This window comes from Capra hircus, chromosome 19, assembly GCF_001704415.2.
Source record: "Capra hircus breed San Clemente chromosome 19, ASM170441v1, whole genome shotgun sequence".
Taxonomy (NCBI): domain Eukaryota; kingdom Metazoa; phylum Chordata; class Mammalia; order Artiodactyla; family Bovidae; genus Capra; species Capra hircus.
This window is the reverse complement of record NC_030826.1, coordinates 24,954,749-24,973,204: the sequence shown is the minus strand read 5'-3', so window position 1 is coordinate 24,973,204 and position 18,456 is coordinate 24,954,749. Positions and strand designations below refer to the sequence as shown.

General features: G+C 47.3%; 1 protein-coding gene across 2 annotated transcripts; it reads left to right on the top strand.

Moving 5' to 3' along the window:
* On the top strand, positions 4,717-18,043 carry XAF1 (XIAP associated factor 1). Of its 2 annotated transcripts, XM_005693425.3 has the most exons (9): positions 4,717-5,025; positions 5,265-5,387; positions 7,434-7,569; positions 8,327-8,383; positions 8,747-8,942; positions 11,167-11,252; positions 14,232-14,573; positions 17,681-17,748; positions 17,884-18,043. In XM_005693425.3, the coding sequence occupies exons 2-8, from the start codon at positions 5,356-5,358 to the stop codon at positions 17,735-17,737; spliced, it is 906 nt and encodes a 301-aa protein (XP_005693482.2). In that variant the 5' UTR covers positions 4,717-5,025; positions 5,265-5,355; the 3' UTR covers positions 17,738-17,748; positions 17,884-18,043. The 2 variants fall into 2 exon arrangements, with proteins under 2 accessions (XP_005693482.2, XP_005693481.2); XM_005693424.3 differs by lacking the exon at positions 17,681-17,748.

Sequence of the window (18,456 nt, the reverse complement as noted above, 5' to 3'; positions counted from 1 at the left end):
CCTCTCATAGTGCTACACTGATGCTCACTCTTGGCTCCTGCATCCTAAATAGACTTATCACATTTGTTGAGGAGCGCATCAGTACAGTCCAGGTACTAGTACTTAGGCAGCAATATCAGGCCCTGCCCCAAAATGCTGAGGAAGATTCCTCAGTATAACTAAAGACAGGGGGGAATGTTAAGGGACCAGACCTGAGCCATGACAGGCTCAACAAGCTATACTAGGCCTAAGATTCAGATTCTTGTAAAACCTGAGTCATGATTCCAGGAAACCACACCCTGGGAAAGTCCCTGATGGCGCCAAACCTGAGCCAATCCGGATAGGGATGTGGGATTTGAAAATCGCTCGCGCGCGCGTGCCTACAGCTCAGCCAATCATTACCCGCCAGCTGTACTAAGAACTGCCTGTATAAAAGCAGCTGTGATTCAGAGCTCGGGGCTCTCCTCAAGACTCCACTGCGCTGGATGAGACGGAAGCCCTAGCTCGAGCTAGCAATAAAACCCCTTTATGTTTTTGCATTGCTGCAGACCTCTTATTCTCTGTTTTGGGGACTCGGACTTCAGGCAAAACATAAAGCAATTTTGCTCCAACTTAAAAAAAAATATGAAAGAAAACTTATTTATGGATTCGTTATAGAATTATAGGTTCTCTTTAAAATTCAGAAGAGAAGGAGAATGTGGGATGAATTAAGAGAATAACATGGAAACATATATATTACCATATGTAAAATAGCTTGCCAGTGGGAATTTACTATATGACACAAGGATCTCAACCTAGTGCTCTGTGACAACCTGGGGGGGGCGGGTTGGGGGGAGGATGGGGAGGGAGATTCAGGAGGAAGGGGACATATGTATGCTTGCGGCTGATTCATGTTGACGTATGGCAGAAACCAACACAATATAGCAAAGCAATTACCTTCCAACTAAAAATAAATTCAGAAGGAAATGGCATCCACCGTTGCTTTGAGAACCTCAGGTTCTGGGGTGGGATGGGGTGGAGATGGGAGTGGAGGGAGATTTCTAACTTCTACCCTAATTATCTCAGACCTGCATTGTTCACACCCATTCAGCTCAGCCAGCCTTTGCCTGCCCACTACACACAGCCCAAGGCTTCACAGTCTACTGGGCACAAGCACAGAGGGTCCTCTGGCAGAAGCTGATGAATTAGAAACAGCTTGAAGAAAGAAGTGGTGAGGACCTCCTGCATGGTCCAGGGGGTTAAGAATCCACCTGCCAATGCAGGGGACACCGGTTCGATCCCTGGTCTGGGAAGATTCTACATGCCAAAGGGCAGCTAAGCCCATGTGCCACAACAACTGAGCCCACGCGTCTAGAGCCTGTGCTCTGCAACAAGAGAAACCACCACAATGAGAAGCAACTAGAGAGTAGCCCCTGCAACTAGAGGAAGCCTGTGTAGCAACAAAGATCCAGTGTAGACAAAATTGAAAAAAAAAAAAAAAAAATTTGGTGATGAATCTCCAATAGCCTACCTCTGTGGTTGGATGAGCACAAGCTGGGGCTACAGACAGATAAGCAGCCAACCAGACCCAGAGACAGAGCAAGTAGGTCCTGTATCAGTGGTGCTATCAGAGTTAGTTTTGAAGAATTGGTGGAATTTTGATAAGGTAAGGAAGGGGTGGTGCAGGGGTGTGCTGGTCTGGAAAGAGGAAACATCTTGGAAGACAGGATGTAGATTTTAAAAAGCTCAAGGTCATTTCCAGTTCCACCACCACGGCCGCCATCACCGATCCCTGTCCCCCGGGAGCCTCATCTTTGCACTCTCTTTGACATCTCACCACCCCCTCTGTTCTGGGGGATCTCAGCAGGAGACAACGTGTGTGAAATCTCATGGTTTTTTCCCCATTATTTTTGCTATGTGTAAAACTGCCTGGAGATAGACAGCAGTGGGAAGCAAAGGTCAGAGGAATTAAACTATTTTCCCAGGAGAGGAGGAAGGGAATCGGGACATTAACCTGGGCCTCCCCCATCCCCTCCAGCTGTCAAATAAGGTGGCTGGTATCTGACTTATGTTCATAGACCCCTGAGTGAGATCAGCCTGGTTCAAATCCCAGTTCTGATATTCACTGTGTGACCGTCCTTCCCCCACACCCCCCACTGTGTGACCGTGGTGAGCAAAGAACTTAACCTCTCTGTGCCCCCATTTCCACAGATGTAAGTGGAGCTAACATACATACATCAGAGCTGTTGGGCAGATTTAAAAAGATCTTGCCTGTAAGGTGCTTCATATAATGCCTGCAGCAGAGGAAATGTATAAGCAGTAATTTTTGCTGTTACTGATCATTACTGATCACTCCTATGACTGATCATTACTGTTACCATCCACTGTCTTTCATGAGTCTCCCTGAGAGCTCAGCTGGTAAAGAATCCACCTACAATGCAGGAGACCTAGGTTTGAGCCCTGGGTCAGAAAGACCCTTGGAGAAGGGACTGGTGACCCACTCTAGTATTCTTGCCTGGAGAATCCCACGGATGGAGGGCTACAGTCTGTGGGGTTGCAAAGAGTCAGACAAGACTTAGTGACTGAGCATGCAGGCACATGTCTCATTCAGTATCTGAATTTTAGAGTCTGCCAGTTGGCTGACAGAGAAGGCAATGGCACCCCACTCCAGTACTCTTGCCTGGAAAATCCCATGGATGGAGGAGCCTGCAGTCCATGGGGTCACTGAGTCGGACACGACTGAGCGACTTCACTTTCACTTTCCACTTTCATGCATTGGAGAAGGAAATGGCAACCCACTCCAGTGTTCTTGCCTGGAGAATCCCAGGGACAGGGGAGCCTGGTGGGCTGCCGTCTATGTGGTCGCACAGAGTCGAACACGACTGAAGTGACTTAGCAGCAGCCAGTTGGCTGGAGACCACGTCTGAACCTCTTCCTTAATCCTATTCTCCTCCTTAGAAAAGCTGCTCTCACTCCATTTGCAGGTGTCACAAGAATTCTCTCAGCAACCTTGTGCCTTCTGCTCAATGCTTGGAATTCTTCTATTAGCTCAGCTGTGACTGGGGTCTGGGAAAGCTCTGAGGACCCTCACTTGTAGGGGTGGGGGCGTGCAGATACACATTAGAGAGGGTCTATCGAGCGGTGGAGGTGGGGGTTACGTAAGCAGCTTCCATACCCTGTTCCCCCTTCTCTTCCTGTGTGTAGGACAAAGAACTCCAGATAAAGAGCCTGTCTGCACCTTGGCTTAGGTGGGCTTTCTCGCGAGCTCACCCACGTGGGACATGAGAGCAGCGTGCTCACTGCATCCTAGACCTTCCCTGCCCTGCTCCTGGGGCCAGGTCCCCTCCATCCCTGACAGGTTCATCCAGGGACAGGGTGGTGACCAGGAGGAAGCTCGGGGCCACCCAGGACTTCCACCCACAAAGCCCAGCTCTCCTTCTGCAGTAACCCACCCTCGTCTTTCTTCCATGAGCACCAAGAGTTGACCCCCACACTTGTGGAATCTTGAGTGATGCTCATCTGCCCCATTCTTTTATTGTTCAGGTGGGAAAGTTTCTGGCATTCAGAACCAGCCCTTTCCTCCAACACTAAATTGTTTCCACGTTAGAATCACCTTTGGAGTTTCAAAAACTCCAAAGTCACAGCCACTTGCTGGACCAGGGAAATCACGCTTTCTGGGGTTGGGCAGGCATCTGTGGCTTTTGGTTAGTTTCCCAAGAGGTTCCCAAGTGTGGGCAAGTTTGGAATCCACCATCCTTGCTGCCCCAGGAATCCCAATAAATGGCCACACGTCAGGCTAAGTGCCTAAGTGTGGCGTACCCATCATGCCTCAGTGGTCCCTTTTCAATTTCTGACTTGCCCATCAGGAGGGACTTACTCACGTAATACTGAAAAGCTGTCACATATTGATCAAGTATAGTAAGGTTACGTAGATGACGTGCTCACTAAAGTTTAAATAAATTAACATGCTTAGACAAATGTGCAAAGCCACGATCATTCCAATAACACGTTAATGTCTTAGTTGTGTTTATGAATAATGAAGGTAAATGTTGAAGCTAATTAAAGACAGGCATGGGTTTTTTTTTTTTTACAAATAAGATTCTGGGAAATAGAAATACACATTAAACCCCCTTAAAAATGTCAACATAAAGTATATAATATCCAAACATTTCTGATGGAATTGCAATTACCTGCAAATTTTTCAATTTCTACTGAGCAATTAGACACACTGTTCTGTCATTTTTATCTAATTAATTACATCCTGCTCTGTGAAAAGAACACAAACAACTGTTCCATATTTATTTGATCCAATTATGCATATATAATTTTGGACACATGTTGCCTTTAGCAGAACTTGATTTCTTTGAATCTCAAATACTGGGGTCAATTCATCCAGTCATTTATAACAGTCTGGGTCCCAGACTCCTTTCAAGTCCATGTACTCAAATGAAAGCAATTTTTCACACAGTTTCTGGGAGCACCTGGACTCCCCAAGTTCCCTAGGTCCCCTGTAGAGTCCAGGGGCAGGGGCAGTGGAAATGAGGAAACAAGCCCAGAAGCTAAAGTGACTCTTGTTGTCAGTTGGGTCCACTACCAAGATTCAAATTCCCATCTCTTGACCCTCTGGCCATTCTAGGAAAGACAAGCCCTGGGCCTCTTGGCCTGGGGTTCAAAGCCTGATTCTGCTTCCTGTTGGCTGGCAATGTGTGCAAGTTACATCAGCCCTCACTGCAGCAGTTTCTGGGTCTGAAGACTTCCTCATTCGCTTGCCCCCTTGTTAGCATTACAGCCATGTTTAATGTGATTATTTACAAGTGAGGACAGGGATGAACAGGGGGGATAGGTGAGTGCCCTAGGTCACCAGGCTGCTACGGGATGTGGCTCCAAAGCCTGTAGTCCCCACCCTGCATCCCCAGTTCCTCCTGCTCCTGACCCGTACCAGAGTAGACTACAGGAAGTCAGGAGCCAGTCTCAAGGAGGAGCAGCCTTCAAGTTCAAGTTCAACACAGCCAACCAGCTCTCTCCTACAGAGGAAGGATCAGTGAGAGGACCAGGAGGGACAAGGAGGTCAGTGTTTTGTGGAAGAGGATGGAGTGACCCAGATGCAGTGAGGCCAGCCTGGGGGAGGGGAGGGGCTGCTGCCAGGGCGGCCTGGCCTCTGGCTCCCACCCAAGGGGTCGCAGAAAGAGCCGGCGGCAGCAGCGCAGGCTGAGGGAGGAGGCAGGGGCCGGGCTTCCTGGATGTCCAGGCACAGGTACTGGGCAGCAGCCCCGGGCTGAGGAATCTGAAAACGCCTCCCTTCCTAGGCTGTGGGCCCCGTTGCCAGAACACTTTCAGTTTCGTTTCTCTGCCTGCAAGAACTGAAACTTGAAACCGACAGACTCCGGAGACCAGAACATGGAGGGAGCCTTCCAGGTGTGCAGGAACTGGTAAGAAGTCGCTTTCCCTGGTGGCCGACCTGAGGCTGGCTGGTGAGAGGGGCAGAGAGGATAAGTCTGTTTCTAAAGTGAAGAGGAAAGGGTCTGTGTGCCCAGGAAGGCCAGGGTGGGCCCCTGCGGTAGGAAGGGGTAAACTGAGGAGATGCCAGTGAGGGAGGCTCAGGGTTGGCAGACATCCCTGAACCCCGCCCCACCTCCAGGTACTGAAGACTTTCTGGGGCAGTTCTACAGCCAAACAGCCAGGCTAACCATCCCTGCTGGGCTACTCCTATTTTTCAGACCTTGGGTCCTAATTTGTATGCTCTTCATACCAGTCTTTGAAAGAAAGAGGCTCAGGCAGATTGTCTGGGATCATTCCCACTCCCACCTTTAGAGGGAGCTGTGGAGCAGGGTGAGGGGCTAGAGCAGAGGTCCCAGACCACACCTCCAAATCGTGGGGACCCAACCCCTTGAGGCACCTCACTCTCGAAGCTCCCTACCTGTGACAGGAACCAGGGGGATCCTTCCCCAAGGCCTTTCTCCAGCCAAACCCTCCTAGCTGTCTGGTGTTTGCACCAGCTCAGGAAAAAAGCTGAGGTGCCAGGCCAGGCAGAGGAGTACGAAGAGAGGAAGGGAGACTTTCCTGGTGGTCCAGTGATTAAGAGTCCATGCTTCCCAGAGCAGAAAAGTTTTGTATACATATATATAAGTAATATAATATATATTATGTATTATTTATATAATTATATTTATTATGTATTTATAAAGAAATATATAATGTATTTATATTTATTATATAATATTAAGTATAATTTATATGCATTAGATATGTATAATATATGTATTAGTATAATATAGTATATATATGTATGTATTGTATATAGGGTATATATGTATTAGAAAACTTACAAGTTTTTGCCTGACTAAAATGTGACATTTTGATTCCACTTGCTTGACTTAGTATAAATAGAATGCTATTTCTAATTTTAAAAAACAGATAAGCAACAAAGATTTACTGTATAGCACAGGGAACTATAGTCAATATCTTGTAATAACCTATAATGGAAAATAATCTGAAAATAATATATATATTGGATTTCCCTGGTGTCTCAGACAGTAAAGAATCTGCCTGGCCATGCAAAAGACACGGGTTTGATCCCTGAGTCGGGAAGATCCCCTGGAGAAGGGAATGGCAACCCACTCCAATATTCTTGCCTGAGAAATCCCATGGGCAGAGGAACCTGGGGGGCTACTGTCCATGGGGTCGCAAAGAGTCGGACACAACTGAGCAACTAAACCTCAGTCTTCCACATTGCAGGCAGATTCTTTACCATCTGAGCCACCAGGGAAGCCCAGGTTAGAAGTCAAAAACACAGTCATATGCTTTTGACACAAAGGATCATAAATCAGAATGACATACTGGCGTTTTACAAAAAGTTCACCAAGGATACCTGCCTAGTCCAGGTGAGCACGCAGAGTACTGAGCAAGCAGTGGGTCACTGTGACTGAGCACAGAGCTGAGAAAAAACACTATTCTTTTCATTTATATTCCTGGCATCAGAAGAAAGAGAAAAAGAAACGGTTGAGCAAGCTCTTCCATCGATGAGGGGCTCTGGTTAATGTGTAGGACAAATGCACAATGCACATGAGCAAGGGAGGAGCCCCAAACACACCGAGAGTTTTATCTTTAAATTGTTCTTGTCCTGCCTTAAAATATAAATTTTATTTCATCAGTCACAATCAAGACAATGAAACTATTCATTACCTCCCAAAGGTCTCTCTTGTCCCTTTGTAATTGCTCCCTCCTGCTCCTTCTTACCCACCGTGCTCACCCTGGGCAACATAAGAGCTTTGCAGAGCATCCTTACCATTACGTCATGATTCAGCATTGTTCTGATTTGAGATCAACATGGGGAAGGCGAGGCAGATGGTCTCATCGTCATATTTTCAGTGCTTGCGGCCTTGGAAGATCTTCATCCAGGAGCCCCGGGCATAAAATATGGCTCCATGCTTTATACCATGAAATAAACCTGCTTTTCCTCCTTCTTGATCCTGCAGCAAAAGAAAGGTGGCCTCCAACCACCTGGCCCTCCATGAGGCCCACTGTCTGATGTTTCTGGTCCTCTGCCCGGAGTGCAAGGAACCCGTCTTGCAGCATGAGATGGAAGAACACCGCCAAGGCGGGCACCAGCAGGTGGGGAGGCAGATTGGGGGATGGAGGTGGAGGGGCAGGGTCCTCTCTGCAGCCCGTCTCATGGCTGTCTGCCGTGGGCAAGTCCCTCAGCCCCAGCGCCCAGCCCCCTATGCAAAGTGGAAAGGGTAGATAATCCTGCCCTTCCTGCATTGCCACCTGGGCTTCCCTGGTGGCCCAGATGGTAAAGAAACTACCTGCAATGCAGGAGACCTGGGTTCCATCCCTGGGTCAGGAAGATTCAAGGGAATGGCAACTCACTCCAGTATTCTGGCCTGGAGAATCCCATGGACAGAGGAGCCTGGTGGATTACAGTCCATGGGGTCACAAAGAGTCGGACACGACTGAGCTACTAACACTTCTTTCCTGTACTGCATTGAGTAGACCCTGGTTTCCCATTCCCAATCCTTTCCCTAAAGGTGTATGAGGTTGGCCAAGCCTAGGGGTCCCTGTTTTGGGAAAAGTAAAATGTTCTTTTGAGATGTGTCAAGAGGAGAGACAGGAAAGGGGAGCTTGGAAGGCAGTCACGGCCAAGGTTGGTCAGGCCAACCTTTCTCTCCAGCTGTTTCTGGAGCTCCTCAAGCTCAGGCATCCATCTCAGCCATCCATCTCAGCTCAGAGGGTCCCACAGATGCGTCCCTGAGCTCAAGGTTGGTGCTGCAGGCAGATGAGGGTGCCTGATTCCTGCCCCCAGGTGCTCACAGACCCACCCCTGACACACAGGCCAGGGTGGGACTCGAGCACCTCCCTCCGCATTTAGGTGGGATGTGCCATGTGTCAGCAGAGCCTGCCGAAGCACTCGCTGGAGAGTCACGAGGTAAGGGGCAGGTGTGATTTCTTCTACCAAGCCCAGGAGGAGGGGAGGGGGCCGGTCATAAAGCTCTCCCCTCCCACCCCCAGCTCTCTCTTCTCTCCCAAGCAGGCCTGGAACTAGCTTATCCCAGTGACACAGGGCCTCCTGCCCCGGCCCCTCTTGCCAGGGTCCAAGAGAGCTCATGTTCCCCTCGTGAGGAGAGGCCCCCCCTCCCACAACTCTCTCCCACCCCCCACCCCTCAGTCTTTCCCACCTGCTTTCTCTTACTGGCTTCAGTCCCCCCCAAGGGAAATAAGCTCCTAGCCCCAAGGCAACTGCAGTCACTGCAGGCCAGTGACTATGCCCATCCCGCCGGCCTCCCCACAGGCCAAGGAATGCCAGGAGCGCCCGGTTGAGTGCCAGTTCTGCCAGCTGGCCGTGCGCCTGAACAAGGTGGACCTCCACGAGCACCACTGCGGCCGGCAGACGGAGCTCTGCCCAGACTGCGGCCAGCACGTCATGCTCTGCATGCTGGCTCAGCACAGAGAAGTGTGTCAGCGTGAGCAGCCCCGGCTCCAGAAAGGTGAGGATCGTGAGCTCTCAGCGGGACGGGTGACGAAGGATGACAGATGCGCATGTCTCTAAGTCACCTGGCTAGTCTAGTTCCAGAGTGGCCTTCTTGCGCACCTGCTGTGTCTTGAAATGACTGGTCCAGAGAAAAGCAAATATCATATATTAATGCATAAATATGGAATCTAAAAAATAGTACTAATGAACCTATTTACAGAGAAGGGAGACTCCGGCATAGAGTCGGACTGGCGGACACAGCAGAGGAAGGAGAGCGTAGGACAAACTGAGAAAGTAGCATCAACATATATACACTGTGTGCATGCATGCTAAGTCGCCTCAGTCATGTCCAACTCTTTGCAACCCCATGGACTGTAGCTCACCAGGCTCCTCTGTCCATGGGATTCTCCAGGCAAGAATACTGGAGTGGGTTGCCATGCCCTCTGTTCTAGGGGATCTTCCCAACCCAGGGAATCGAACCCACGTCTCTTATGTCTCCTGCCTTGGCAGGCAGGTTCTTTACCCCAAGGGCCACCTGGGAAGCCCCATATATACGCTAAGGGAAATCGTTCAGTCATGTCCGACTCTTTGCGACCCCATAGGCTAGAGCCTACCAGGCTCCTCCATCCATGGAATTTTCCAGGCAAGAGTACTGGAGTGGGTTGCCATTTCCTTCTCCAGGGGATCTTCCTGACCCAGGGATCGAATCTGGGTCTTCCGCATTGCAGGCAGACGCTTTTACCATCTGAGCCACCTTAACACCCTCATATACACACTACCAAGTATAAAATAGATAACTATACGGAAGCTACTGTATTATGCAGGGGGCCCAGCCTAGTGCTCTGTGACAACCTAGAGGGTTGGAATGGGGTGTGGAGGGAGGTTCAAGAAGGAGAGGATGAACATATAATTATGACTGATTTGAGATGTTGTGTGGCAGAGGCCAACACAATATTGTAAAGCAATTTTCTTCCAATAAAAAGAATTTTTTTTAATTTATAAAAATAAATGACTGATCCAGGGAGCCAAGAAGCCAGGGGTTGGGGAGCTGGGAGCTACACAGATGAGTTCAGAGGCAATGGGGCCCTACCAGATGGGAGGCTTCCTTTGAACTCCTCCAGCATGGCTCCAGCCTGGCAGAGACCTACCTGAATCCTTGTAGAGATGAGAAACCTATGCAGAGTGAAACAGGGGCTTGCTAGTGGCAGAAACCAGACAGGATCCCCAAGTTCCCTGACACAAAATCAGAAACTTTCCCTTTGGGCCTATGTGTTGGCCACCTGGTGCCATAGCGTGCTCTCTTTACCCAGTTACCTCTTCAGGAAGTGTGTTTACAGAGAACACGAGCCAAACACATCTTCTCACTGGTTGTTTTAGTAACAACAGTAGCATGGGGACAGAGCCAAAAATCCCCTGGATGGTAAGTCTCTCTGGGTAAGCAATTTTATCAAAATTGGCAAATGAAAAACTGGGGTGCTTAAGATTCAAGTACATTTCCAGCAGGCGTGGGTTTCAACATAGCCAACAAACAACTCTTCAGCACAACTTTGTCAACACAACACAACTTCAACAAGATAGCACTACTGCAACAAGACAATACAACTTCATCAACACAAGACAACTTCATCAACACAACTTTGACAACACAACTTCAACAAGACTGCACAACTTCAACAAGACTACACAACTTCAACAAGACTGCACAGCTTCAACAACACAACACAACTTCATCAACACAACTTCAAAAAGACAGCACTACTGCAACAAGACAATACAACTTCAACAAGACTGCACAGCTTCAACAACAGCACAACTTCAACAAGACAATGCAAGTTTATCAACACAACACGACTTCAACAAGACAGCACAACACAGCTTCAACACAATCAACAAAGATGTGTGCAATTAACTCCTCATCTGATCACAGAGCTCGGAAATGGCTAAACTGAAAGAGCAGTCAGGTTGAACAGGACTGGCATCTGTGGTAACAGCTCCTTCCATCTCCTTGGAAACCAGTCCTGCTCCAGGAAAACATCTCTTCATCAGTGCTGTGTGCTGCCCCAAGGGCACTTTTACGATTTAATGGAAATAATGTGGGCGATTCCTGTTGTGGGTGGTCCATGTGGCCAAGGACCCTGGCAGTGCAGGACACTCAAGGCAGACTCGGGGCAGTTGCGGGGCAGCCGGGCTGGCCATCGTCAAGGGCAATCATTTGTGCTGTTGCTTCTGTGCTTTTTCAGGGAAGAGCATTCCAGCTCCTGAAAGCAACATCTGCTGTCATTATTGCAACCAAATGATTCCAGGAAATAAGTATTTCCACCATCTGGTGAGTAGAAATTTGTCATTGTCTAATGATGCCAATAGCCAGTCCATATTCCAAAAAGTATGATATGAACTGTGGATTCTTTCTGAAATTCATTCATTTTATTTATTTACTTATTGGGTGCACTGGATCTTCATCGTAGCCTCCATCCCAGGCTTCTCATTGCTGTGATATCTCTTGTTGCCAAACACGGGCTCTAGATGCGTGAGCTTCGGTAGCTGTGGCACCCAGGCTTAATTGCTCCCTGGCATGTGGGGTCTTCCTGGACTAGGGATTGAACCTGTGTCCTCTGCATTGGCAGGTGGATTCTTAACCACTGGACCACCTGGGAAGACTCGAATGGTAGATTCTGGGTCCAGTTTTACACAGCATGAATATTAAGAGGTTCCCATATTTCATTTTGCTTTGTTCAAAAAAGGACATCGTGAACTGCTTTAGGCTCATTTAGCACACGTAATTGGATTCCAATCATGCCAGCCCTTCAGGGAGCCTCCCTGACCAATCCAGCTATCACTGATCACTTCTGAGGGCCTGGAAATTGCAACTTAGGCCTAAATAGGCTCTGCTTTGTTATTCTCTATCCCATGTCCCTGGTGGCTCAGATGGTAAAGAATCCACCTGCAATGCCAGAGACCTCGGTTTGATCCCTGGGTTGGGAAGATCTCCTGGAGGAGGGTACGGCGACTCACTCCAGTATTTTTGCCTGGAGAATCCCCATGGACAGAGGAGCCTGGTTGTATAGAGTTGCAAAGAGTCAGACACAACTGAGCAACTAAGCACAGCACAGCACATCCCATATGGAAGTCTTCTCTATTAGGCTGTGAGCTTCCACAAAGAAGTTAATAACTTTCTCCATCTTCCCACAGTGAAGCTGATATCAGGGCTGGGTACCAAAAGGAGGACTCTGAACGGATGTAATGATGTGATGGATTGATTGATTGCTTTTGCCTGGGAAAATTCACAGGCTCCTCCCTCCATCACTCTAAGCATCTTTTAGTGCATTAGTCAGGCCAAGCTGCTCCCCTCTTCTACAGGATGGGGCATTTTCTTTGGGGAAATCTCCCCAAAGCATCTCTCCAAAGAACTCACTTCCTTCTTCATGGATGGCAAACTGTTTGTCCTTTCTTTGCCCTTCAATCCACAGAACAATGAATATGAGAACTAAAGAAATCCTAGAGATGATCTAGGTCTTTTTGTTTATTGTGGACCATACATATAAAATGTACTGTTGGTGACATTTACTGCATTTTAATATGAATACTTGACTTAAAATCTAAATCACAGTCCCTACCCTCCACAAAAACAATATATGGATTTGAAAACATGTTGAGTGATTCTCTATTTCCACCTTTTATGTATTAATAAATGCTGTGGAATTTAGTTTCACCTGGTTTTTGTACTATCCTCTTTAGTCATTATTATTACTGTCACTTTATTCAATTCATGCCTGCTTGGATATACTCACACGTTTACCTTTCTCTTTGCTGACGTTCTTTCTTTTTAAAATGTTTTACGGATTTATTTTGGCTGCACTGGGTCTTAGTTGCGGCATGTGGAATCTTTATTGCAGTGTGAGGGCTTCTCTCTAGTGGGCTCCAGAGCATGCGAGGTCAGTAGCTGAAGTGCATTGTGGCATGTGGGATCTTAGCTCCCTAATCAGGGATCAAACTCGAGTCCCCTGCATTGCAAGGCAGATTCTTACACTGTACCACCAGGGAAGTCATGAATCCCAAGCTTTCTTGAATCCCAAGCTCTCCTTCTGGGCAAGATTTCCATCATCCTGAAATACATGTCTGGGTATCTTTAGCTGTCTGCACACTTCCTTCCTTTATTCTGCATCCTTGAATGCTAGTTTAATTGGATTTCAAATTCTACATTAACCTTTATTTTCTCCTAGCATTTTGAAGCATTTCCACCATCTTCCCACCTCTGTGATTGCTGTTGATAAGTCTGCTCTCAGTGTAGCTGCTGGTCCTTCGCCAATAGCCATTTTCTTTGCTGGATTTCAAGATCCTTTTTGCTTTGGATCTTCTGTGGTTTCACTGCAATGTATCCAAGAGAATATTTATCTTTATTCATCCCGCTTTGGACAATAGGCTCAGATGTGTTTTTTGTTTGTTTCCTCTCTCTCTTCTTCAGAATTTATCACCTCATGATCAATTTCTAGTCCAAGGTAGACAAGCTTTGTCATTTTTTTGTGACCCCATGGACTATACTGTCCATGGAATCTTCCAGGCCAGAATACTGGAGTGGGTAGCCATTCCCTTCTCCAGGGGATCTTCCCAACCCAGGGATCAAACTCAGGTCTCCCACATTGCAGGCAAATTCTTTACCAGCTGAGACACAAGGGAAGCCCAAGAATACTGGAGTGGATAGCCTATCCCTTCTCCAGTGGATCTTCCCAACCCAGCAGTGGAACATGGGTCTCCTGCACTGCAGGTGGATTCTTTACCAGCTGAGCTACCAGGGGAGCCCCTTAAGGCAATAGGCTCATATGTGTTTGCTTTTTTTTCCCTCTGTCTCTATTCTTCAGAATTTATCACCTCGTGCTCAATTTCTAGTCCAAGGTAGACAAGCTTTCTTGTCATTTCCCTTTTCCAGTTACTCAATTTTTGTCTCTTAGCCACCATAGTTCAGACTTCAAGGTTCCTAGCTTCGTGCAAGGAAAGAGGACTCTTCCAATTTCACACATCATGAAATGTGTGGATGGGACTTTTCTCTCATCCAAGCTCTTAGTCATGAGATTGACCCCACAGTCTCCTCCTGAAGGCTTACCTCATGTGCTTAACAGGTAGGCCTTCTTTCCTGGAACATGAGTTTGCTTGCTTCCTTGCAAAGTCAGCTCAATGACCGTTTGTCATATTATATCCAGCATTTCTAAAGTGTTTGGAGTGGGAAATTTTCAAGTTAGCTCGCCTACTGTATTGTCCACCATTAAAGCTGAGGTCATTTTTAAATCTGATGCTTGACTCACCCTTGCAGGATAGATGCCGTCGAGTCTCAGGTGCTGTGACACCTTCTCCAGTGGGGAAATCAGAAATTCCTCCTTCATCCCCTTCGAGTCGGGCTGCTGAAGACCAGACTTCCAAGGCAGAGAAAGATGTCCGTCCAAAGCTGAAAAATAGACACAGAGCTCCCTTTCTTTCTGAAAAGTCAACAAGGCAAGCGCCAGGAGGCACAAACAAAACCACGAATCTGTCTTTGAAGTCCAATGGCAAGCTCAGAGCCTCCTCTCCTGTAGAAGATGAGACAGCCTATGACATTCTGAAGAGATGTTCTCAGTGTGGTATCCTACTTCCCCTGCCAACCCTAAACCACCACCAGGTACCCAGCCTCTGTTCTCTCCATAACCTGGCTGTGAGCCACTGGGACAGTGTTTAAAGGAATGCAAGTCCTGCGAGATGTCCTCAGACAACACTATCTCCCCTTTCTCTGTGTGTCCGGATCTACTCCCAGCACTTATCGCCTGTTTATATATGTTCATCACCTCCCATTTCTGATGGCAGAGCCAATCTCTCATCTCTATCTCCAGTTCCCAGCCCAGTTACTGACCACAGCAAATGCTCCCAAACCATGGAACAAACAAATGAATAGAGGCATCCAGTCTAGCTCTCTCATGGCGTAGATACGGCAACTGCAGTCCAGAGATCAGAGCCTTGGTCAAGATCCTAAGTCAGTTGGTATCTTGTCTCTAGCAGATTAAGGTTTACCTCTAGTAGCTCAGGATTTGCAGCCTCAATAACCTGATTTTTCACATCCTAGATTATTTTCCAATAAAGAAGAATTAGTATTAGAGGTAGTTAACCATTATGCACCAGTTACAAGGCAAAGCAAGGCTTCCCCAGTGGCTCAGCTGGTAAAGAACCTGCCTGCCAACGCAGGAGATGCAAGAGCCGTGGGTTTGATCCCTCAGTCAGGAAGATCCCCTGGAGAAGGAAATGGTCACCCGCTCCAGTATTCTTGCCTGGAAAATTCCATGGACCGGGGAGCCTGAGGGGCTACAGTCCAGGGGGTGGCAAAGCTCTTTACAAATGGTTAATCATTATAAACATCAGGAAAGTATTTTACCCCTACCTTATAGATAAGGAAACTGAACAGAAAGGTCGAGTGTCTTCCCCAGGATTTCACAATTAGAGAGTGGCAGAATCCAGCCAGGTATACATGTGGATATAGTTCCAAAGCTTATGCTCTCAAGCCCCATAAAGGATGTCTCACTTTAAAATATTTTCATTATTTGATGTTTTTCAAAATACAAAAGTTATTGTTGTTGTTCAGTAGCTAAGTCGTGTCCAACTCGTTGCAGCCCCTTGAAAGGCAGCACACCAGGCTCCCCTGTCCTTCACTATCTCCCAGAATTTGCTAGTACTAGATACTAGATTTTGTTGTAACCATTTGACATGATACCATACAAACAAACATAAAGATAAAGCTAATCCTCCCCCACACCCACGCCACCTCCCAAGTCCCATGCCATGAAGTACTAGTTTCAGCCTCCAGGTGGGTGTCCTTCCAAAACTTCACCTCTGTTCACAAAAACCTGACAAGCCTCCATGGGGTTTGAATTGGTTTTCTTCCCCCATATATCATCTTCCTAGACTCATGACTCCACCATTTGCCTTTTTTTGCTGAATATATGACGCACACTCCTTACAAAGAAGTAGACCTAAATCTTGTTCCTTCTAACTTCTTTAAGCATCTCTATATGCACACAAGCACACAATTTTACCAAGCTGAGTGAATTTCATACTTGCTGAGGGTGTTATTAGTGCCATATTCCCTGGCCTCCTACAACTGAGATTTCCTTTCATACTTCTCTCTATCCTTAATGATGGGCTTGCTGAATTTAGCAAAGAAAAATTCATTACTTGGGACAAAAATAACTACAAAATAATTTCATGGGACATACTCATACTAAGAAAAATTCTTTGTCTCTCTGAAGTTAAAATCTAACTGGACAGCCTGTATTTTATCTGGCAACTCTGTTATATAACCGCATACACACACACACACACACACATTTGGAGTCCAATTGTACACACTGCTTGTATAGGATTCATCAATAACCAATAATAAGAAGGGCATCCCTCCAAGTCAAATGATGTTGCCCCTCCTTTTTCTTTTTTAATGTTGTAAGAGTCCATGAGGACCTCCTAGTGGCTCAGATGGTAGAGTCTGCCTGCAATGTGGGAGAGTTGGTTTTAATCCCTGGGTTGGGAAGATCCCCTGGAGAATGGAATGGCAACCCACTCCAGTATTCTTGCCTGGAAAATCCCGTGGACAGAGGAGCCTGGCAGGCTACCGTCCATGGGGTTGCAAAGGGCTGGACACAACTGAGCAACTCTCAGTCACACACACGAGTCCATGGTGTGCTGTGTTGTGCTTAGCGGCTCAGTCGAGTCCGACTCTGCAACCCCATGGATCGTAGCCCACCAGGTTCCTCTGTCCATGGAGATTCTCCAGGCAAGAATACTGGAATGGGTTGCCGTTCTCTTCTCCAGGGGATCTTCCCAATCCAGGGACTGAACCCAGGTCTCCCACATTAGAGGAGGATTCTTTACCATCTGAGGCCCCAGGGAAGCCACAGCGTGGGTACCCTCTAATCTGTTCGTTCACCCTCCTGATGATGACAGTCCTCTATTAAACATTGTCCCAAACCTCCCATAGACCCCTCCCAGTTCACTGGCCTCCCTTTTCTTCTCTTTTTTCTTTTCTTTTTTTAAGTTCTTATTGGAGTACAGTTGCCTTACAACATTGTGTTAATTTCTGCTGTACAGCAAAGTGAATTAGTTATGCGTATACATGTTTACTCTTTTTTAGGTTCTTTTCCCATATAGGTCATTACAGAGTACTGAGTAGAGTTCTCTGTGCTATACAGTAAGTTATCATTAGTCGTCTCTTTTATACATTGTTGTTGTTTTTTAGTCACTAAAAGAAATGTGGAAGTGTTAGTCACTCAGTTGTGTCCAACTCTTTGAGACCCCATGGACTGTAGCCCACCAGGCTCCTCTGTCCATGGGATTCTCCAGGCAAGAATACTGGAGTGGGTTGCTATCTCCTTCTCCAGGGGATCTTCCCCACCCAGGATTGAACCCATATCTCGTGCATTGCAGGCAGAATCTTTACCACTGAACCACCTGGGAAGCCCTCTTTTACCCATAGTAGTGTACATATGTCAATCCCAGTCTCTCAGTTCATCCTACCCTCCTCTCCCCACACCTCAACCCCATTTGGTATCCATAAATTTCTTCTCTACATCTGGGTCTCTATTTTTGCTTTGCAAATACATTCATCTCTACCTATGACTTTTCTATGCCATCTACAGCTCAGGGTCCCTGCTCCAGGAACTGGGGATAGGTTTAACCAGCGATATCCCAGGAACTAACACTTCTCACTTTATACACCTTGAACTTTTAAAATATCCGTTTCTTTAGGAGAAATGCCGGCGGTTAGCTTCATCAAAAGGAAAACAAGTGAGAAGTTCCAGCTAGCTTTGGGAAAGGTACAACAGATTTTGAAGATTTTGTTTTTACACCGTTTTTTCTGCTTGCTTTCTGTGCTAGAGGTTTTATTCACTGGGTTTCTTTCTTGTCAAAGAAAAGGTTTGGATCTTAACTATTTTCCTCCTTTTGAACAGAGATGGTTGGTCTGCCCAAGAGCTACAGCTAAACCAGGAGGAAAAGAGAATGCCAACTCTTCTGCCTGAAAATTCTGATCAAGCATCTAGGCCCAACCCAGCCTGGACACCTTGGAAAATCCAGCTTTATCTCTGAAGAATAAAAAAGATCTTCCCAAAAGCCTGTCCTCCACCTTTCTTTAGATTTTTGACAGGTTTTCCAGGGCCAGGGGTGAGTGGGTGGGGAAGCAGCAGCTAGGACGACATGGGAAAGGGAGTGGCAGAAAATGAGAGAGAAAGGAAGAGAAAAATGAGGTTGGGTGATGGGGGCAGCCAGGTAATGCACGAAGAGGTGCCAGTGGAGGCTGCTGGCAGGGGGAGCAGCTGGGAGACACCCAGAGAAGCAGCCCCCTCCCCGCAAGTAGCACAGCCCTAACTGTCTGCCTGGCCTGTGGGGAGACTGGTTAGGGTACCAGCTCCCACTAGGGAGGACAAAGCCCAGGACAGTGGGTGCTTGGGTGCACACCCCCCCACCCAAAACTGCAGAAGGGTGACCTTTCTCAAGCTTTGTCGGGTTGGCTGAGTCAGGTTTGC

Excerpts from the sequence above, each read along its gene's own strand:
- XAF1 (XM_005693424.3), top strand. The coding sequence starts at position 5,356 with ATGGAGGGAGCCTTCCAGGTGTGCAGGAACTG. Across the intron at positions 5,388-7,433 it reads TTCCAGGTGTGCAGGAACTG|CAAAAGAAAGGTGGCCTCCA; the intron begins GTAAGAAGTCGC and ends TTGATCCTGCAG. Across the intron at positions 14,574-17,883 it reads CAACCCTAAACCACCACCAG|AGATGGTTGGTCTGCCCAAG; the intron begins GTACCCAGCCTC and ends CCTTTTGAACAG.